General features: G+C 38.8%; 1 protein-coding gene across 6 annotated transcripts in view; it reads right to left on the bottom strand.

Moving 5' to 3' along the window:
- MTDH (metadherin) overlaps positions 1–22,307 on the bottom strand; it is a 60,026-nt gene extending 37,719 nt beyond the window's left edge. For all 6 annotated transcript variants that reach the window (XM_069465475.1, XM_069465473.1, XM_069465471.1 and 3 more), the window contains exons 1-2: positions 21,593–22,307; positions 6,527–6,625 (exon numbers count right to left, since the gene is read on the bottom strand). In XM_069465475.1, coding sequence (XP_069321576.1) covers positions 6,527–6,625; positions 21,593–21,973 — 480 coding nt within the window. In that variant the 5' untranslated portion in view covers positions 21,974–22,307. The remainder of the gene's footprint in view (positions 1–6,526; positions 6,626–21,592) is intronic.
- Positions 22,308–23,715: the final 1,408 nt, after the last annotated feature.

Genomic DNA, 23,715 nt, shown 5'->3' on the forward strand with positions numbered 1-23,715 from the left:
GCCACTGGCCTCACTACCGTCTTGGATCAAAGAAGACTAAAGACCAGCCCTTTTTCTGGGGAACGACTTTCCTCCTTTGTGTTGGCCAGGGGTGTTGAAACAGTGTGTTATTTCTCAGTCATTTCCTAATGTTGTTTCCGCCCTCCAGGTTTAGAGGAGATAACCACCAACTCAGGAAGTTGCAATAAATTTTTATTACTTAAAGCTGGGAAAAAAAAAAAGAAAGAAAAATATATCCCTATTTCAAAAATTGATGATTTTAATTTTTTTGGATGAATTTATGACATCTGGTTAAATCATCATTACCTCATGATGATGTGGCTGATAAGAGTTCTTTTGTTCTGTTTTTTTCTTTTTTTGGAGACAGGATCTCACTCTGTTGCCCAGGCTGGAGTGCAGTGGCATGATCATGGCTCACTGCAACCTCCAACTCCTGGGATCAAACAATCCTCCTGGAGCCAGGTGAGGAGTAGGAAAAAAAAAAACCCAACCAACAATCCTCCTGCCTCAGCTGCTTGAGTAGCCAGGACTACAGGTGTATGCTACCATGCCTGGCTAATTAAAAAAAATTTTTTGTATGTACCTTGCACACAGAAAGCGTTTAATTAATATTTGGCTAACCAATGAAAGAGACTAAAATTAGACTGCATTACATATAGCTCTGTCTACCTAACTCTCACTCAAATAAAACCTCTCAGCTATTATATTTCTATACTTGATCCATAATCCAAGTCATTGAACCATTTAAATATGTCTGGTGTAGACTCATAAGGCATGGTACACTGTACAAGCAACATGGCTGTCAATTCAGTCTTAAAAATTTTCAAGAAACCTTTCTTAAGAACTCCTTTTATCTAGTCATGAACTCTTCCCAGATTGGGTCTGAAGATTTCCAATAGGCTAAAAAATTAATTTCACTTTGCCATTCCATTCTCACCTCTATCTTAGCAAACAGAAGCCAAATTCACCATTTCACTGTGTTTCAATCCCCTCTTGCCACTCCCTGTCTGGTAAAACCATTATATAGTGGAAATACGATGAACTGGAGGCAGAAGTCCTGGTTTTGGTCTCTGTGCCACCATTTGTTTGGAGTTTAGACATAAAAGCAGAAATGAAGTTTCCCTGGTAAGATATTCTCTCTTTTACCAGCTTTGTTTACCTTAAGGAGAACCTTGAAAACTAATTCCTTGGGTGGAAACCCAAGAAATCAATGAAGCTACAAACTGTGGCAGAAGGGAACCCAAAAGGTCAATAGTCCAAGACTCAGAGAATCAGATCACATCAAAGCACTTCAGATAAAACATTTGATGAATCCAAAAGACTACAATGGGAATTTAAACCAGGGGTTCAGCCAAAACAAACAAACAAACAAACAAACAAGTCTAGATAGTAAATATTTTAGGATTTTGCAGAACATAAAGCCTTGCCTCTGTTGCAACTACCCAACTCTGCGGTTGTAGTGTTAAAGCAGCCGTTGACAATAAATAAAAAAATAAAGTGTGGTTGTGTTTCAATGAAATTTTATTTACACAAACAGGAAGAACACCAGATTTGGCCATGGTTTGTCAACCACTGGTTTTAAATTGTAGTTTCTAAGATGTATTATGGAGGGTAAAACACAAATGTATGTGAGCTTGCTGGGCATGCTGGTATTCTATTTTGCTAAGAGTTGCTCTAACTTATGTTTGTGTAAATGTATGTTGTCTCAGAATTATTTCATTTTCAGCCTTCTAGACACTGATCACTCCTAGAGCAGCAATTCTCAAACATCTTGGTCACAGGATGCTCTTCAGACTATTTTACATCTTGCGAATACCTTTAATGTCTAGCTTAAGATAGCTGGATTCACATATCTGTTTTTGCATTCAATTTATTGTGATTCATTGTTTTGACTGAAGCACAAGAAGAAAATCAGGGTACATACACATAGATATGCAATTGGAAAAGGGAGGAGTATTCTAACAGCTTCTCCAGATACTTGCACGTAATCTTCTTTGATATTACACCAGAGACTAGTAGCTGCTGGGGACTGGGGATGAGTTAGGGAGAGGGGAAAATGGGCACAAGATTTTTTTGGGGTGAGGAAAATGTTCTATTAATAAAATTAGGTTATGATGATAGCTGTACAACTCTATAAAAACACTGAACTTGTACACTTAAAACAAGTGAATTTTACTACATATCTTAAAATAAAGCTGTTTAACAAAAAGGAGAGAAAACCAACATGGCTGGAGCTTAGAGAGGTTAAGAAATAGGAGATGAGACTGGTGCCACAGCCAGGGCTTTTAGGTCATGTTTAAGGTTGTGGAGAGGAAGGAAAAAATATTACACTAAAACTCATCAAGTAGTAGTTTTTTAAAAGTTGTTGCAATGTGGAATCTGAAACTGCATCAGTGAACTTTCCATACTCTATTACATTAAAATCCATTGGTTTACCTTATACTTTGAACGAATCTTTTATTCATGATTTTGTAACATGCAAGCATTGGTCAACTGAAAAATATTGGTTTACTAAGTTAAAAATGGAGCTTCCAAAATTTAAAACATTATACAGTTTTTTTTTTTGTTTTTTTTTTTTAAATCACATTTGTTAATATCACAACTGATGTCATCAGAAATTCTTAGTTCATGGTTGTGGATACAAATTTTTCAAATTTCTAATCTGCACTTGGCAACAAATCATTTTACCATTTGCAGCAAATACTATCAGTTTCCTTTAAGTGACAGGATCATCTCGTTTATTTTTGAGAAAATGTCTGCAAATACCCAAGTCTGAATAACCATGACTTGTCTGAGTTGTTCTTTCAAATAAAAATGGAGTAACATGAAATAAGTGGCTAGTTCAGCATATAAGTCACTGCACCACAACTGTTTTTCCTCAAGACAATCATCATTCTTCAGTATGTAGTATACTTTATGCATATATTCCCTTTCATCATATAGGAAAATTAAAAAGCATGTATTTAAGAACTGTGACTAATAAAAATAATTTTTACTGCTTCATCAAGGACACTCTAGTGAAACTAGTTTTGTTGTTTTTTTTACTGTGAATGGATGGCAGTTAAGAATACAATGAGTGCTGGTAGTTTAGGTGCCTTGATTCACATGCTAAGGACCAGCAGTTTTACCAACTATTGCTTCTGTACCATCAGTACAATCATCAACACTGTGGAAAAGGCAAATAATGTCTTAATTATTATGAAAATAGTTCTATCTACAAGGACTCAATGAAAGGGTACCCAGGGCTCCTTCCCAGGGGTTCAAGGACTACACTTTGAAAACTGTTGCCTTAGAAAAACTGAAGGAACATTACTTATCAGCTACGTGATCTTGGGCAATCCACTAAACTCTTTATTGAGCTATATAAAAGAAATAATATTGCCCCAGAGTTGTTCATCAGTATTAAGAGATGTGAAAATATTTTGTACATTGCGTAGGATCATAAAAATGTAAGACCTTATTAATATTTGTAATGAATGATATCAGGGTTTCAGTGGATACCATTGACTTTATCCTAACAACCTGGTAGTGACCAAATTTATACATTTTGGTTCTGTTGTTTCTCTTACTAGCAATCTTTACATTTCTACCTGAATTTAGACCCTTATAATCAGAGATGCAAAACTGATTTATTAATAAATGAATGAATGAATATTAATAAATGTTGCTGCCAGCTGAACATATCTAAGTTTTTATCATATTCCTACCTCACCTTCATGGTCAAATTTGTCTAGAGCTTTCCATTGAATATGTCTGAGTATGTCCATGTGTTTCTCTTCTCTTCCAAAACAGGCCTCCCTACTTCTACTTACAGAAATACCATTCCCATCCTTAAGAGCCCAATTCAGTCAGTCTTTTCTGGCTACCCAAGTAGGATAACTTTTCTCCTACCAATATCTGGTATTTAATGCCTTATGTTACTAGATAACTTCTCTTTGCTTGCCTTTCCTTAAGTACACTGTAATCTCTCTGAGGGTTAAGTACATTTTACATTTCTCTTTATTCCCTTTTGCATCTATTAGCACAGAGCATTCAGCCTGGCTAATGGTCCTATGTGTACTCTACTGGAGACTAAAATCAATGAAGCACTGACCTTCGTACCCAAATAAAGGCCTAGAAAACTACGGTAGATTAACCTGCTTTATAGACCTAGGATCTATAGCTCTTGTCATATACAGTTTCTAGACAAGTTTTATCTATAAGTCTTACTCCAATGATAGAGCAAGGTAATCAATATCACAGCTTAGAGTACAATTACTCTATGGACAAAAATCGTACTTCTCAAAGTGCTAAAGATGTGGCTCCGAGAGGAAAACATATGATAATGTATATTAAGGTACCTAAGTAGATCTAACATATTTTTCTTTAAAAAGATAGGTAATAAGAAGTCTTAAAAAACCCACCTATTTAAAATACACAAAAACACACAGTGCAACAACATAAAAAATAAACTAAAATGAGAGTTACTTAGATTTAACCAAGTTAAAAAACAAATTCAAAATGCAGGATGGCAAAAAAGAAACACCAGCCATAAATTACAGCATTTATCATCATTCAAAATGTCAAATCAAATAGGTAGAATTTCTACCAAAGGTAGAAATTTTGTACTGAAAAAGCAACAGCAACTGAAAGGTTGTCAAGTGATAAAAAGATCATGGGGCTATGGTGTCAGAATAAGCTGGGTTCAGATTCTAGTTCAGAACTGTACGAAATTAATGAAATCACAAAATCCTTCTAGGCTTCAAAGCCCTTATCTATAAAATGGGGCTATTGCTATCTGCCTGTCAATGTTTCTGAGAGGATTAGAAACAATTTAGGGCAGTAAAAAGTATAGACTTTAAAGTCAGATGGGCTTGGGTCAGAATTGACTATACATACTTTAACGCAAGCCTCAGGTTTCTCACTTGTAAGATGGGTATAATACTACTACCTCAGAGCTCTTGTGAGGATAAGTAATGTCACAAATTATTTTTTATAATGTCTACAAAGTCTTAAAAGTACACCTAGTAAGTGCTCAGTAAGTTGTCCCTACTAGATTTGTAAATATATTCACACATACCCACATACCTCACCGTGCATGATGCCTGCTGTATTATACTTATTATAATTATTTTCTACCATAAGAAATTTCAAAAGGATGATTATAAACTTTAAACTGCAATTTTACACCCAGTTACACTCAATCTATATATGATTAAGCAATAAGAGCTTAATGGTAGTTCCTTAATTATCCCAAGTACAAATTTTTCAGGATAATTCAGGGAGTGGAAGCAGGTATAAGTATAAATTGTTCACTAATAGAGAGAAAGCCCAGGAACAAGAAAATAGTATGTGTGAGATGTGTAAATCTATATTAAGCATATCAACTATTCACTCTGTAAACTCACAATTCTTAAATTATATGCTTATTTGTTAATGAAAGTCATTTACTATTTACTTTTTTGTGAAAGGCAAAGTCAAACATAAATTTAATTCTTTCCAAAACTACCTTTCATTTCGAGCTGTCTTGTAGCTGTCCTGGCTCTAGATCAATTTCACTGGGTTACAGGGGGAGAAGTGATTTCACCAGTTCTTTCAAGACATTTTGAAATTGGAAGCATTAAGAAACTGCAGCGATCATTTCATACCACTATTCCACGAGGCTGGAGCTGCTGAACCCTGGCTCCTAGAAATCACTTACCTACCAGTGACTTTTTTTGTTTGTTTTTAGTGTATCCTAAAAAAGGGTTATACATGTAGAGCAAAAAACAAAACAAAACAAAAAGGTGGGGTGGGGGGAGAGGTGATTCAATGTACATAAAGGAACTGAATGAAAAGTCACTCTCATAGTAGAAGGAACCACTGTTAAGTTTATTTATTTTGCCTACTTCCCAACTACATTAAGTAAAAATGGGTCAGTTCTAACACCAGCACTAGAAAATTAATAAAATCCCGAGAATGTACCACTTTTGGGTTATGATATATTGCCCTATTTGGAAAACTTTACATCCAAACCAAAGTGCATAACCACGCTTTTTAATAATGACCCAAGTGCAGAACACTTCTTTTGTTAAAGTCAAACTGTAATAAGTAAATGATTATATCTCCAGTACAAGAGAAATCTATTTTAATACTAAATACCACTGGACAATTTTGCTAAGCTTTTTATGGTAGAGGTGCACTATTAACAAAGGTAACACAATTCCACAATTCTGTTTTTGAATCAGATGTATGTTATATATCTGGAACCTTACTCATACAAAAGATGTTCAAGTTGTGAATAAATTGTTTTTGGCATTATGAATATTTAATAATGCCATAGCGATGTTTAAAATATTTGGCAATAAATCCTTGCTTTAAAAAAACAAAAACTAAAAAATAACCTAGTTAAACTTTCACCAACCAACCACTATGATTAATTCAGATTTTCAGTTTCCCTTAAATGATGGATATACATACAAGCTTACACAACAGGAAAGCATCATTTTTGTATGTCATTCTCTTTATTAATAACCTTGCATACAATTTCATATGCTCCCAAACTTACCTTTTCATTTTTCTTGTCTATCTCTGGTGGCTGCTTTGCTGTTACACTTTGAGGAGTTCGGACTTCACCCTCAGCCACTTCAACAGTCCGTCCATTTGGCTGCACAGGCAACAAAAAGAATCATGTTATCAAAATGCTTAGCAGATCAAACTAAAGATTTACATTCAGGAAACAGTACATGCTACAACCAAAATCTACCACCTGACCTAAATTAAAAAGGTTTTTGTCCAGCAATGTTATCTAAGACCTGGTGGATTACTGTCCCCAGTAACACTGTTTTGGAATATAAACATAGTATATTGATAAACAAAATTCTGTGTCACAAATTTTCTAATCTCATCCACGTATCTATCAGTCCCTCTAACAAAAATAATGGAACGGTGGCAGTTAAAAGGAGAACTAACCTGTATTTGCACTTTGACCACTAATTAGCTTTGTAATCTCAGAACATTGTACTCATTATCTTTGAGCCTTATAATTACCTCTATAAAATGATAGGTGTAATTTATTCAAAAGCAAAATTTATCTTTTTTCTTTTCTTTCTTTCTTTTTTTTTTTTTTTTTGAGACAGAGTCTTGCTCTGTTGCCCAGGCTAGAGTGAGTGCCATGGCAGTCAGCCTAGTTCACAGCAACCTCAAACTCCTGGGCTCAAGCAATCCTACTGCCTCAGTCTCCCAAGTAGCTGGGACTACAGGCATGCGCCACCATGCCCGGCTAATATTTTCTATATATATATTTTAGTTGGCCAGCTAATTTCTTTCTATTTTTAGTAGAGACAGGGTGTCGCTCTTGCTCAGGCTGGTCTCAAACTCCGGACCTCAAGCGATCCACCCGCCTCGGCCTCCCACAGTGCTAGGATTACAGACGTGAGTCACCGTGCCCGGCCTCAAAATTTTTCTGTATAGGGTCAGATAGATAATATCTTAGGTTTTGTGAGCCATTTAATCTCTGTCGCAACTATGTAAAACTTCTCCATTGTAGCACAAAAGCAGCCATAGACAGTATACAAACAAATGAATGTTAAATATCTCTAATGTCCCCTCTAATTCTATAAAGACTCTACTGTTCTAGGATTAAGAATCTTTTCCAACCCACTGCCACAGCCTAAAAAGACTATCTCAGCTTTCCTAATATTCCTAAAATAAAATGATAGAGGTGTCTGTGAGCAGCGTCAAATCTGTGATTCCCAAATCTGGCTTTTAATCAAAATCTTTTTTTTTCTTTTTAAGTAATTATTTCTGCGCTTCATCATCAGACATGTATATAAATTGAGGAGCTTTAAGAATGGAGTCTAGGTATCTGTATTCTAACCTTCTTTCTAAATTCTACCACTTCTTTCCAATTGTGCATTCCCCTCAAATTCAATAAAGTTGGCAAACCAATATACTATTATAACAGTTCCAACGGCTTTATATTTTAGTTCTTGCACAACAGTCTTCTACCAGACTACTTACTTATTGTAGCAGAGCTATACTCAAGAAAACAATATGAATGTTTAAAGTTTCTATAATGTGACTTTACCTGCATTTGTTAAAAATGATCAGGGACACACAGAAAAAGAGGCCATTTATATTCTAAAATCCAATTTGTAGGCTTTCCAAAGATTGGTGGCAGAAATCAAAACAAAAGCTGTCTTTTAGCTGCTTAAATTCCTAATTAATACAAATTTAATCTGCTGGGTCTTAAACAACTTGTTAAAGTCAGACAGCTAATGCCAAAATCAGGTTTCCTCACTCTTGATTTGGTTCTTTCCTCTGTGCTGTTTTGCCTTTTTAATGTTGCCTTTTCTGATCTCTCTTTCTGTATATGTACGTATGTATATGGTGGGAGGATGGAAGAGGGAGGTAGTACACGGAGAAAGGCAAGAAACTTCAGAACATATTCCTACATCAGGAGTATAAAACTTTGTTTAATCCTACTTTCTAATATCATCTACTTATTGGTCTATTCTCATGTTACTTCTTAGTTCATACCATCCTTCCTAGTCAAACTTACCTTTTCTGATTTCTTGGGGTTAGCCTCACCATTCCATGAAAGCCTTACACTAACTGACTAATTTCGCAGCTTCAATTACACAGTTTTCCATCTCTTCCATTAGCAACTCACAAGGCTTACATAGGAAACTCCACCATAGTCACCTTTTTTTTTTTTTAAGTGAAGGGGTTAGGGGCTGTGGGGAGGGGTGTTCAGTTGCCTTGTTTGTTTTTGTTGAGACAGAGTCTCACTCTGTCCCCCTGGGTAGAGTGCAGTGGCGTCATTGTAGCTCACTGCAACCTCTAACCCCTGGGCTCCAGTGATCCTTCTGCCTCAGCCTCCTGGGTAGCTGGGACTACAGCTGCACACTGCAATGCCCAGCTGAGTTTTTATTCTCTTTCTTTTTGGTAGAGACAGGGTCTCACTTTTGCTCAGGCTAGTCTCGAACTCCTGAGCTGAAGCAATCCTCCCACCTTAGCCTCCAGGATGCTAGGATTACAGGCGTGAGCCACCAAGCCCGGCCATCATCATAGTCACTTATATACCACTTCCATTTTACTCATATAAATGAATATACTGAATCATTTATTTACTAAATGCTAAAAGATGAGAAAACTGTCTTAAAAACTTGCCAAAAAGCCCAATGCCATTTATTTGAGACCAACTGCAAACACTATCGATGTAGCCTCCTAAATGAAAGATGAAACAATCTTTCCTTTCCAACAAATACAAACTCTGAAGTCTTCAGTCAGTGATCAACAGCACTCTTATAGATCCAGAAACACTCAGTTTCCATTTCGACAGGCTCTGAACTGATCAGCAAGCCAAAAGTGCGCATGTGCCCTTACCTGTGCCAATTTCAGTTCCCTCTTTGCAACATCAACCTATGTAATGGCAATAACTGCAGCTGTTCTCTCTGTTCTATGCAGATCAACAAATTTTCCACTAACTCTTGGGATTTATATAGCTCTCATCACTACTAGATTCCAGAGTCATCAACAACTCCCCACACATAACTGATACCATGAAACAAAAAGCCTTCTATCCCAAGAGTAAAGTCAACAGAATTCTTGGGTAGCCAGAAAAAAACAATATACTATAGCAGCTCTCCTTCACACAGCAGCACAATCTGTCCTTTTATTCTGCCACTATTTTGTCAAGAAGGCCTTGTCCTGGAAAATCATTAACCATATATAAATTAACAAATTCTTAAATGGGAGATTATATAGATTTGCTCACACGAAAAGCAGCTAAATGCAAACCAACACTTCAAATCCAATGTGTCTACCCTTGTGACTGTCAATATGGATTTTATATGAAAGTATTATTTTCTCTGATCATACAACTTTAATATATAAAGTGGATTTATACAGATTAGCAATTATATAGGCCTCCCACTGTACCCTATCCTAAAATTCTCTGGAGAACTTTGAGTTCTTCCTCTCCAGAGCCAATCAAACTTATAGCATACAATTTGTATCTTAAGTTAGACCAAAGATGTCCTTCAAATTTGGTGAAAGTCAATCAGTAACAGAAAAATGATATAATCATTTTATTTATATGGATAAACTCCTTGTAGTTATTGCTATGTTTACCTTATTGGTGTTTTTTTTTTTTTTTTTTTTTTGAGACAGAGTCTCACTCTGTTGCCCAGGCTAGAGTGAGTGCCGTGGCGTCAGCCTAGCTCACAGCAACCTCAAACTCCTGGGCTTAAGCGATCCTACTGCCTCAGCCTCCCGAGTAGCTGGGACTACAGGCATGCGCCACCATGCCCGGCTAATTTTTTGTATATATATATTTTAGTTGTCCATATAATTTCTTTCTATTTTTAGTAGAGACGGGGTCTCACTCTTGCTCAGGCTGGTCTCGAACTCCTGACCTCGAGCGATCCACCCGCCTCGGCCTCCCAGAGTGCTAGGATTACAGGCGTGAGCCACCGCGCCCGGCCTACCTTATTGTTATAACTCCCTTCAACCCCCGCCTGGATCCTTTTTTAAAACGCATGCACGAAAGAATTGTGTGTGTGTGTTGGCAGAGGTGGTAGTAAACCAGAATGAGGACACCTAAACATCAGAGGAGAATGGAATGGAAGAGGGAGCCATAGTATTAGGAGAGCAGGAGCTTATGTTATGATTCTTGATTTCAAGAAAATAAAATAGTTCATGTTAATCAATCTTAAACTTATTAATTCCATATCCATAAGCATTTATTAAGTATTCGAGTATCAGGCACTGGGACAGGGACTTTGTAAACAGACATATGAAAGGAATCTGCTCTCAGGGAATCTTAAAGTTCACAATAAGAAGGTATGCTTAATAATAGATTTCTACTTCATCTGAATAGTCTTGTTAAACTGACTTGCAAAAGAATCTGTAACTGAGGTTAGCATACATAAGGCTTAACACTGACTTCTAAAATGAAATCATTTAGAACCCTATTTTCACTTAGTTACATAAATTTTATTTCTAGACACAAAATGTAAAGATCATGACTTAAAATTACTTGGAAACTTCTTAGGTTTAGAATATAGAAGGGCAGTCTACCAACTACCAAAAAAAAATATATGAAAAGGGGATGGGTTTTAGAGTCGGACGAGCCTGAGATTAAGGGCCAACTTCAAAATTTAATCACTGTCATTTTAAGCATTTTTCTTGACTTAACCTTCAATTTCATCAATTGTAAATACGAGAAAAATATGTATTCGTCTTACAGATTTCTTGTTAGAATTACACCAAATGAGAGAGCATGTGAAAGCATACTTGCTCAAGAAACATTTTTTTCTCTTCTAATATCATTTCCTCTCCAAAATTATGATGGCCCATACCTTCTATCCCCATGTTTAAGCATTTGGGTCATTTTTCATACCAGCAAACTCAAAATAAACATTAAGTCCTGGTGGTCAAAAGGGCCTGGACATGCATCTGTCAGGCCCAACGCTCCAGACACTAACTCTTTTGAAAAATTAATGGATCACATATGATAAGTAAATATACCCTCTCAGAGGCTAAAAATAGTCCAGGCTCACTCTAGAGACAGCACTGCAACGTTATCTTTCTTTTTTAAAAAATTGCTGTTTTCTAAGAAAATTACATAATATTACATTCACTCATGTGTTCATTCCTCAATGCTCAGTAAGCAAATACAGTAGAGTGATATATAGAAAGAACCCTTAGAACTTTGAAACAAAGGCAAGTAAGGCTCAATCCCCGCATGTAAGAAGCTTAGAACTTAGCAAAGAGAGATAGGTATACAATAGCACATGCTAAGATACGAGACAAAAGGTATACTCGCCCTCATACTCTCAAGAGTATGGGTTTTAAAGGCAAGCTGAGAGACCAGGGTTCAAATCCCAAACATGTGTGACCATAGACAAGTTACTACTTCACTGGAGTCTCAATTTTACTGGCTGACAGTTATACTTAGCATACAAGAGGCATAAGTATATATAATATGTCCACCATAACAAAGGTAAAAGGCAAGACATTAGGAAATTCAAAAGAGGCACCACCTTTAGCTGATAGGTTAGACTATAAGATAGTCTAACAATAACTAACAATTTCCAAGTGCTTGCTAGGTATGTTACATGCATTATCTCATTTAATGGACAAGATCTACTCTTGATCGATTTCTTTGTTTCAGTTGTAAAGAGTTCTGATACAAATTCAAGATAGAACAATTTCTTGTCAGTTTGTTTGAAAGCACAAAATGTGTTTTTTTCCCTGCCAAATGTTGTGTACATATCAACTATACAAACTAAACATGCACATAAACTACAGCTCCAGGCATTGTATTTAATAATTTACCTACTTATTTTTAAGTTCAACCTCAATTTTTTTTTTTTTTTTTTTTTTTTTTTTTGAGACAGAGTCTCACTCTGTTGCCCAGGCTAGAGTGAGTGCCGTGGAGTCAGCCTAGCTCACAGCAACCTCAAACTCCTGGGCTGAAGCAATCCTCCTGCCTCAGCCTCCCGAGTAGCTGGGACTACAGGCATGTGCCACCATGCCCGGCTAATTTTTTCTATATATATATTTAGCTGTCTATATAATTTCTTTCTATTTTTAGTAGAGATGGGGTCTCGCTCTTGCTCAGGCTGGTCTCGAACTCCTGAGCTCAAACGATCCGCCCACCTCGGCCTCCCAGAATGCTAGGATTACAGGCGTGAGCCACCATGCCCGGCCCTCAACCTCAATTTTAAACTCTTAATAACTGAGAGAACAATCTTACAAATATGACCTATACTTTAAATTTGTAAAATCTTGCTGTATCTCCTGAGATATTTCCTTTAGTGGTGAAGGTCTGTGTGCTTTCTAAACACTAGCCAAAAATTCAACTCTTTTTGGGGATTCCAAACTGTCTCCTTGTGGACTACATTAGGGATGCTCAGGGCTACTTTTATGAGATGGGGAGGTGACAATACCTGTCACATGGCCAAATTATGCTAAAGATGACTTCTGAAAAAATACAAGCATTGGTTTTCAAGATTTTATATCTGATGGGTACTGAGATAAGGACTACAAGTGATACAGCTGACACATATCCATGTATGTCTTTCTTAGATACTGATGGATGCCTTCTGGAAGTCTGGCATTCTGTGGAACAGTTTGAAAACTACTAGCATAGCTGGAGAGAAAACAAAGTAAATTACAAATATAAATAACACCAATTCCTCACTTAGATCTCTTGAATTTGCTTGAATAATAATTCAAAAATACTTTCAAGGCTTTCACAACCTTGAGAAATAATGCACTAGCTAATAATGACAAAGCACAACAAAAATGAATGTTCAGAGAGTTTACTGCTGTTCTTAGTATCTAAGATGAGCACAACTATTAAAGGTCTTTTCTGACAGAACTACTAAAGGTCTTTTATGCTAGGCCTCCAGCAGAATAAAATGAAAAGATGAAAAAGTCCTGTCACATAACCAAACAAATGGGGCCAAAATTCTGGAGCTTTTGTAAAGGTCATTATAATTTTCATCAGAAACTTCTGACTCTAAAAGCAAATTTTAAAAGCAATAAAGTAAGTTATAACTCACTGGGAAAATTGGATTTGTTCTTTGAATACAATTTAATATCCTGGAACATGCCATGGAAGCCAGAGAGGTGCAGTGGAAATAACAGGCAGTGCTTAGACTGAATATTAGGATAAGGTTAGTCTTTGGAACATCTTTGGTTTATGACCTTGAATAAGTCACTTAATCTCTGAATCTCAAGATTCCTCTTTCATAAAATCACAAATATTTGTTTTACCTAACTCTTGGCATTTTTAAATCAAAAGATTATTCTTTTAAGAATTAAAACTAAAAAAGATAGTCACTTAAAGGTAAAAAGAAAACCCTACAGGTGGTAAGTGATATAATTTACTTACCAGCAAAACCATTACCTAAGAATTAAAAAAAAAACCCACAATTCTACTGGGAATATATTAAGAGACAAATTTATTTAGCTCAATAACAGATTATCCAATTAAACTATGAGATGTCATTTTAGCCACTTCAATTAGCATTTGGTTCAACAAATAATTACCAAAAGTTCTTATATGCCAGGCACTGTTTACCACTGGCTTACAATCTGGGGGTAAGGGGAAGGTTCCACAAAAATAGATATGTAAACAAATAATTTACAAACCATACTGTTATGAAGGAAACATATATGAGGCTGAGAGAGAAAACAAAAGAGGATGCCAATTTCAGATAGGATGATCAGGAATGGATTTTTGGGAAGGTGACTTTAAGAGGAGAGCTAAAGGATGATGAGAATAGTAGAGGGAAGGTTGTTCTAGAAGGATTAATAATAGCTCACGTAAAGGCACTGGGTTGTGAAAGAGTTTGAAGAACTGAAAGAAGATCAGTGTAGTTTGGAAGTAGCGAATGAAAGGAAACTAACTCAAAATCAGCTTAGAAAGAAAAGCAGGTGCTGGACCACAAAGGCCATGGAAAAAGGTTTAGATTTTAAACCAAAGGGCTACCGAAGTGTTGGTTTTAGGCAAGATGGTGATTTGTTTTGATAAAAGACTCCTTACCAGGGCACTGAAAAAGGACTGGAGGCAGTCAAGGGAAAACTACTGCTGAAGTTCACGTGAAGTAAGGTGATAGTAGAAAGAGAATAGTCAGACTGAATATATATTTTGGAGATAAAACTGATGGGTTAGATATGAGGTGAGGAAGATATCAGGAAGTGAGAAAAAGGTTAGAATCAAGGATGATTCTTAGATTTTTGGCTTGAATAACTCAATGGATGGTAGAATAACTTACCATTGTCAGAAATGGGGAAGACTGGGAGAGGACAGGGAATTATAAGTTCTATTTTGGGAATGTTAAAAGTTTGAGATAGGCCGGGCGCAGTGGCTCACGCTTATAATCCTAGCACTCTGGGAGGCCGAGGCAGGTGGATTGCTAGAGGTCAGGAGTTTGAGACCAGCCTGAGCAAGAGCGAGACCTCGTCTCTACTAAAAATAGAAAGAAATTATCTGGCCAACTAAAAATATATATATATTAAAAAAAAAAAATAGCAGGGCATGGTGGCGCATGCCTGTAGTCCCAGCTACTCGGGAGGCTGAGGCAGAAGGACTGCTTGAGCCCAGGAGTTTGAGGTTGCTGTGAGCTAGGCTGACGCCACGGCACTCACTCTAGCTTGGGCAACAAAGTGAGACTCTGTCTCAAAAAAAAAAAAAAGTTTGAGATAAATGCTAGACTTCCAATTGGAGAAATCAAATATACACCTAGACATGACAATCTGGAGATGAGAGGAATGGTCCAGACACAGATGTGGACTAATACACTGCTGATCCCCATTACCAATGGATGCAGTATTGGTGAATTTGCCTGCTAAAATTTATTAGGATGTTGTTAGAATCAAAATCAATACTTTAGCTTTCAGTCATTTGTGGACATGCATAGAGCTGCAAAAAATTTGAGTCCTCATACAGGCACATTCCCAGCTGAGATCAAGGCAGCACTCTTAGCTTTTTACTTGAGCTCTCATAACTGTAAACAAGTATCCTTTTTGAGGTCAATTTAGTGTCACATACTCTGCATTTTTATGCTTTCTGTTGGTAATTTCATTGTTTAAAATAGCCCCCAACTATAGTATTGAAGTGCTCGCTGTCTAGTGTTCCCATGTGTAAGAAGGCTGTGATATACCTTACAGAGAAAACATGCACATTAAATAAGCTTTGTTCAGCTACGGTTCTACTGCTGTTGGCAATGAGTCCAATGTTAATGAATCAACTATGTTAATTAAAATGTTTTTAAACAGAAACACACATAAAACAGGCTAGGTATTGATTGGCTGGTGAAAATACTGTGACCAGAGGCTTGGAGGAACCTAACCTTGCGTTTTCCCTAGGAGTGCTAGTTCAGTACTAATTCAATGTTTGTGGCAACTTTACAGAACCACCACAAATAAGAATTGACCATATCGATCTGTTCCATTATTTATTTATTTATTTTTTTTTAAAGAGACAGGGTCTCACTACGTTGCCCAGGCTGGTCTTGAACTCTTGGCCTCAGGTGATCCTCCCACCTAGGCCTCCCAAAGTGCTGGAATTACAGGTGTGAGCCACCATACCCGGTCTTCCATAACTGTTTATAAAGTACCTTCTATGTGTGTAAACAACTAGCAATATGCTCTATGCTAATACGGATAATGAGCAGATGATCAGTTACTTGCTGAATGACAGATAGAATCACAAAAAATGGTGATATTAGACGATTTTGATCTAAAAATACAGCAACTGCATAGTTTCTACTAAATATAAAACATTATGGTAGGTGTTACAAAGAACACATTACTAGCCGGGGAGCTACAGAAGGCTTTACAATTGAAGCAGCACTGCAGCTGGGCCTTGAAGGACAGGTAGAAACTGGTACAGAGATACAAGGGTCTTTTAATGATGAAAATAATAGGAACAAAGAGATAGAAATCTAGCTAAGCAGAATTTTTTCTTTTCTTAGCGGTAATGGTGAGAATCAAATTTAAGGTAGGGTTAGATCACGAAGAAGCTTGAGTGCCATATTATGGACTTTGGATTTTATTCAACAGGTGGTAGGGAAACTACTGAAAAGATGTGAACATGAAAGTCACATGATCAGGACTGGGCTTCAAAAGATTTAACTGGCATGAGTGGGTGGAAAAGATTAGCAACAAAGACACTGGAAGCAGGAAAACCAGTTAGGATGTTGTTAGAATAGTCTAAGCAAAATGTAATAAAAGTCCTAAAGTAGAGCAGTGGCACTGAAACTGGAACAGAAATAATGACTACAAAAGACACTGCATACCATTAGAATGCATCACTTAATGATGGAGATACATGCTGAGAAATGTGTCTTTAGGTGATTTCATCACTGTACAAACATCACAGAGTATTACTTACAAAAACCTAGATAGTGGAGCTTACTACACACCTAGGTTATATGGTACAGCCTTCCCTCTTAGGCTACAAACCTGTATAGCATGTTACTGTGCTGAATACTGTAGGCAACTGTAACACAATGGTAAGTATTTGTGTATCACAGAAAAGGTACAGTAAAAGTATTATCTTAAGGGGCCACCATTATATATGAGGTCCATTGTTGACTGAAACATCATTATGTAGCACATGACCGTAATTTATTGGCTACAGAAGAATGGACCTCACAAAATGAAACCCAGAAGAGGCAAACAACCATCTTCTACTATAAAAATAAAAAGGAGGCTCATATGGCTATTTACCAGGCATGAAGAATAGGAGTAAGCTGTACAAATACTTTGGTGGGACATCTTATGCTTTCAGTAATTATTTTTTGAGTGCCAAGCACTGTGCAAGGTTATATACTAGCAAACAAGACGAAACACTACTGTTATTATCTAAGCTAAGAAATATTGACAATTACACTACAGAAAGTCTTTATGAAACTTTCTACACTAATATACAAATGAATTTTCTTTGAAGTCGATCCTGATTATGTGATTCTAGTTGAAATTCAAAGCAACAACTGTTATAGACTAAGTTATTTGAGATCTCACATTCATCTAAATCATTATTCAGATTAAAAATCAAGCAAAAAAATATTTACTGAGTACCTATGTAATACCCACATCAAACTAGGTATCATGAAAAATACATATAACAGTAATTTCAAAAAATGCTAAAACTAAGTCCAAGGAAAAAATGCACCCTCCCCTTCACTTTTAATAAGGGAGTAAATGGCAATTCATACTCTAAAAGACCTATGGCAAGATTTTATTAGAGGATAAAAACCAAATTGATAAAACAATTTCCAAAAATGTTTATGAATAGGTTGAAGTAAAAACAGATTTTCTTTTTTTTTTTTTTTTGAGACAGAGTCTCACTTTGTTGCCCAGGCTAGAGTGAGTGCCGTGGCGTCAGCCTAGCTCACAGCAACCTCAAACTCCTGGGCTCAAGCGATCCTACTGCCTCAGCCTCCCGAGTAGCTGGGACTACAGGCATGCACCACCATGCCCGGCTAATTTTTTCTATATATATATTTTTAGCTGTCCATATAATTTCTTTCTATTTTTAGTAGAGATGGGGTCTCGCTCTTGCTCAGGCTGGTCTCGAACTCCTGAGCTCAAACAATCCGCCCACCTCGGCCTCCCAGAGAGCTAGGATTACAGGCGTGAGCCACCATGCCCGGCCAAAACAGATTTTCAAAAGCTAACCACCACCTACTCTACAAATAAAAACAAACTATTAGAAACAAATTTTGAAAATGGGAGCAAAATTTGAAACGATTTAACAGAAAGCTAAAAATAGTGAAGTAAAAAGATGAAAGTAAAAATTATATTTAAGTAAAATGTCTTAAAAGAATATTATCCTTTCAAAGAAATTGTGGCAGTTTACACCACTAAATCCACTTGAATCAGAATAAATATATCCTAAAATGTATATTAGAATGATGCAGTAATAAAAGATGGTAAGATCTTATAAGATGATACATGGCTCCACTAAGAGATCTTATAGCCCTATTCTAGTGAGGTATTTTCAAACTAATAGGCAAGAATTCACCAACAGAGATTGTTAAAAAAATGCAGATTTCCTGGACCCAGTTCCAGAGACTTTGAACTTATAAGATCTATGGTGTACCTCAGAAATCTGTAAATTTTAACAACCATTCAAAGGGACTCTACAGCAAATAGCCACGGATAACACTGAAAGAATTATTGCAGTATTTTAACTTAATTAAGATCTCCAACTTATAAACAAGATAAGCTAAACAGAGCAAGGTTAAATGTCTTACTCAAGTTCAGAGTTCCTCATTCCTGCCAGGCTGACAGTTAAGTCTTCCTCCAATCCTGGTTCTTTGCTGTTCTCAGGGCCCTCCCACTATCTTGCTCCTATCACTTTCAAAGCCAGCTTTCTGTGACAAAGCCTTTCAAGCCCACCTGGGCCTACACTGAGGTTGTATTGTTAATTTTTTGAGTATACCTTTTTCCACAACTGGAACAAAAAGCTCCCCATAGAGAAACTGAGCTTTTACTTCTGTATCCCCTTCACAGTGAGACATACTAATATTGTATTCCTGTTTACTGCCTACAATTTGTGAGATATGGCTTACAAATTGAAGGCAGTAAAATTACAAAATACTCTTTAGCCCTGTATAGCAGTTTTTCTAACTGTAGGGCATGCCTCATAATCAAATGTGAAACCAATTTAGCAGGTCACAAATAATATTAAAGAAAAACAATAGTTTTGTGTGTATTGTAATGTAAAATATATTTCTTATTGGGGGTTGCAGTCAAAAAAGTTAGAAAGCCACAATTTTGCAAACGCTGATTAAACTAAACTTCTCTAATACATTTTCAATATTCTGTATACAAAGATACTTTCTCACTCAATTAATACTCAGCCACTCAGTCTTCCCATTCTCCACTCCTCAAAGGTAACACTAGCTTTACTTATTCATTTTCCGTTTCCTTAACTCACATGAAAAGGAGGAGGGGGTAAGTCCTAAGTCTAATGAGCATTTTCCACAGTACTGTATAAGCATTTACCACAGTCAGTGTTCCTTCTTCAGATGACTCATCTGAGTGTTATGCACTTCAGATGGGCTCTTGGAGCACCTGTCTCTCAAGTCCATCTGAAATTCTAGACGTCCCAAATAGGGCTTTGAAATTTTTACAACCTGCTTCATCCACACAGGCTTACACTTAATGTGTTTTTTTCAAGATTAACTTCTTCCCTTACTTTGGAGCCAGGTTCTCTATTTCTACCATAACATTACTTTCTGATAATCCTTGATGCTCTCTATAAATTTTTAAATTATGTATGTTCCAAATTAGTTCTATTTTCTCCTCTCCTAACTTAAAGAAGTATTCACATTAATAAAGTTGTGCCCTTTTCTAGGTTTTGTATGTATCTTGCATCTTCTTAATCAGCAGACAAAATGTGAATGCTTTTCTAGGCCTAATAACACACTGTGACCTATCACATCTCTATTATAGTCTTCTTGTACTGTTACCAACAATACTCTTCTTAGTTTGAACTCAAACCCCATTTCCTCCAATACCTTTCCTAAAGCCCTCCAATGGAATTAGTCTTCCAATCTCCAAACATTCTGTTCACCCCTCTATAGCACCTATCAGTCTATGGAAAATTGTAATTATTTACGAATCTGTCCCAGTGATTGACTCTCGTATGTGTATACCTCGCACTGCCCATCAAACACTAGAGCACACTTCACATAGTAAGGCCTTGGTACTGGCTTACTGAATTGTACTGAAAACGTAAAGCACTTAATTCGGTGGATATAAAAATAGGTTAGGGCCAGGCACGGTGGCTCACGCTTATAATCCTAGCATTCTGGGAGGCTGAGGCTGGAGGATCATCGCTGAAGGTTAGGAGTTTGAGACCAGCCTGAGCAAGAGCGAGACCCCGTCCCTACTGAAAATAGAAAGAAATTAGCTGGACAACTAAAAATATATGGAAAAAAATTAGCCGGGCATGGTGGTGCATGCCTGTAGTCCCAGCTACTCAGGAGGATGAGGCAGGAGGATTGCTTAAGCCCAGGAGTTTGAGGTTGCTGTGAGCTAGGCTGATGCCACGACACTCTAGCCAGGGCAACAGGGAGACTCTTGTCTCCAAAACACAAACAAACAAACAAGCAAACAAAAAAGGGTTAGAAGCTGTTTCTAATTCTGCACACCTTCCATATTCTTAAATTGCTCAATTGTAAAGTATTTAAAAAATATAAAAACCTATGATAGATATCACGGGAATGGCAATAAAGAATGTAGAAGTAAAATATGAAGGCATGATAAAACTTAGGTGATGCCCTCTGCATTTCCACACGTGGCCCTGTAAATCGCTGCCTGAATTCTCCTCTCAGCTTTCACCATTCTGCCCTGTCATCCCCTTTTACTCTACTTCAAACACCTCCCGTACCACGGGTGTACAACAGACCTCTTCACTGAACTCGGCTTATCTCTTTTTCATAAGGCTATATGCCCCAAAGTATATTAGGTAACCCACTCCTTCTTGCCTCGCTCCTGTTCCGGTCTCCGTTGGCCACATTCACGAGAACAAGAGTAAGCAACCATTTCCCTCTAACAGTCCCAACTAAAATGGAAGCGCGTCTAGACCTGGACACCTTTAATCCTCTGTAAGTCCCAGAGTTTTTAGGTCACCGTGTTTCCTCCACTGGCCACCGTCTCGATGTGATTTGAGATAGACATCTGTCTTCCAAGCGCAGTCTTCCCATAACTTCCCAGCCTTACGGTCCCACTACTCTCCACATACAACCTACCTTGCAGGACTTTAGGAAGACTGGTATGTTATTCCAGCGGTCAAGTTTTCCGAAAATGGCTTGAACTCCGGGCACTTTTATTTAAGCAGAACCCCAGATGTTTCAACTTCCTTCCTCCAAACTGATCTTCCTCACCCGTCCTATACTTCCTGAGTTTCCCCATTCCCCAAGTAATATGTCCACCTATCCACCTTCTCCTCCACTTTGGAGATCTACATCTCAACTAACGCCTCTCTTTTCCCTTCCCAGCTGAGGCTTGGTCTCCCCTAGCTCGAGGGTCCGTATCCACGCCGGCCCGTCACACCAGCCCCTCGCCCCTATTCTACCGCTTCTCCTCCCCTACTCACTCTGGGTTTCTCCGTCAGTTTCTTCCGGTTCTTCTTCTTCTGCTCCTCGCTTCTGAGGTTCTTCAGCAGGGGCAGGTCGTCAGGGGCCGCGGCCGGCGCGGCTGTCGCCTCTTCCCGCTTGCGGGGCGTGCTCCTCCGCTTCTTGCGGGCGCCGGCGCAAGCCGCGGCCCAGCCGTAGCCCAGCAGTACCAGCAGCAGCAGCCCAAGCGCGCCCGTGCCCACCAGGATCACCCAGCCCGGGTACCGCTTCGGCTCCAGCCCCAGGTCGAGGCCCAGCTCGGTGCGCAGAAAGCCTAAACCAACCGAGAGCATTTCCCGCAGCCGGGCCGAGCCCTCCTCGGCCTGCTGGGCCAGCTCGTCCTGCCAGCTCCGCGCAGCCATCTTCCCTCCCGTCAGGGGGACTCACAGGATGACGCTGGGGCGCGGAGACGCTGTGGACTAGTCAAGGGAAGCGAGGAGGGGCCGGACTGGGCAGCCTCAGGCCGAGCGCATCGCGGCCGCCCCTCGCGCCGGAGCCGGGGATCGGCCGCTGTCGCCGCGCGGAGGAGAGAGGGGGTTCCCAGGTTCCCCCTAGTCAGCCTCACTCCGCCGCCGCCAGGAGGAGGGGGGCGGGCGGCAGGGAGTGTCTCCAGCGGCGGCCGCTAAGCGGCGTCTCCGCGCCAGCGCCAGGCCCCGCTGTCCTCCCGGGGAGGAACAATGGCGGCTCGGGCCACGATCGACGCCGCGCGCGGGGACGACCGCGGGTCACGTGGGCAAAGGTGGGCGGGGCGTGGGCGTCACGTGGGTGCAGGCGCGGTCGGGCGGGGCGGGAGCAGTTGGGGAGAAGGCGCGGTTGTTGTGGTTGGCGGTAGCCCTTTGGGCCTAGTGGAGACGCGGAGCGTGGGATCGGGTGACTCTGGACGGGGTACTGGGAGGGGTTATGTGAAGAAGCCTCCGCGAGGTGGCTGGTGGCGCAGAGATGAGAGACGTGGCGCTCTGAATGGGGCAGTGGGCGGGAAGAGGAGGGTGAAGACCAAGGAACCGGGTCACCAGGTCTGGGTCAAAGTCGTCCTAGCAGGTATAGCGTTTTCGTTTTCTTTTAGGGATTGGTGTTGAGGTGGAAGCCGCTTTTTCTCCCTGGTGACCCCGGTCCACTGGATGCTTCCAGAGTGAACTCAGCGGAGGCTGAACTGAAGCCGGGCACTCTTCTTGCAGAGCCTGGGTTTAATTCACTAATTGGATGTTTCTCTTCAGGGCCAACTAACGTACTGCATGCCTGCCTTTTGCCAGCCTGGCTAGGGCGCGTTCGCATCGTTTCGCTCATTCACTCTTGCTTTTCACTGTTGTTACTTCCCAGTATTCTAAAGTTGGGAAAACTCGTGGGCGGCTCTATTCTTCTACTAATTTGTAGCTTTAGTAAGAAATAAGGGGAAGCACATTAGATTGTATTTACGTGTGGAGGTAGCTTTCTCGTTGAGTTTTATTTTAAGCTTTTATACAACACCGCAAAAAGAGTTTTACAAAATCCTATTTTGTATGCTGTGTTGACCATCTGTGGGATGCAGTTAGAAGGAAAGGAAGTGCCTTTTCAGATTTTAATCACAAGAAAATGTTTGGAGGCTGCCAGAGGGTTTTAAAATTCCATCATTTTGCTGTAAGAAAACTCTTTTATCATTAAATGATAATTAGCATGTAAGCATGTGTCTTAAGTGAACTAAATACGGGCTTTCTCAAATAATATCACAGGGGTAATATTAGTATGCACCCAATGCCAAAAATGTATTAGGGGTGTTTTGACCTACTTTGCAACAGTGTTGTAACGCATGTTGTGATTAATGGGTGGAAGGGAGTTTTGTAAATAATAGAAGTAAATTACTCTTGCTAAACTTTATACAGACTTATAGTTAAAAACTAAGTTACAAGGCCCAAAACTTAGAAGATGTTATCGGGATCTGCTTTAACTTTAAAAGTTTCCAAATTACACTTATATTTGTGAAATAAGATTTGTAATCCTACGTATATATTTTGGTTCCAGAGACATGAAGCATCCTGATTTTCCTTAGAAGTTTCGCTAACTGTTGTAGATTAACACCTGTGGACTTAACGTATTAAACTATTACAGTACTAGTAGTGAGATTTGCAGT

The sequence above is a fragment of the Eulemur rufifrons genome, chromosome 3 (assembly GCF_041146395.1).
Source record: "Eulemur rufifrons isolate Redbay chromosome 3, OSU_ERuf_1, whole genome shotgun sequence".
Taxonomy (NCBI): Eukaryota; Metazoa; Chordata; class Mammalia; order Primates; family Lemuridae; genus Eulemur; species Eulemur rufifrons.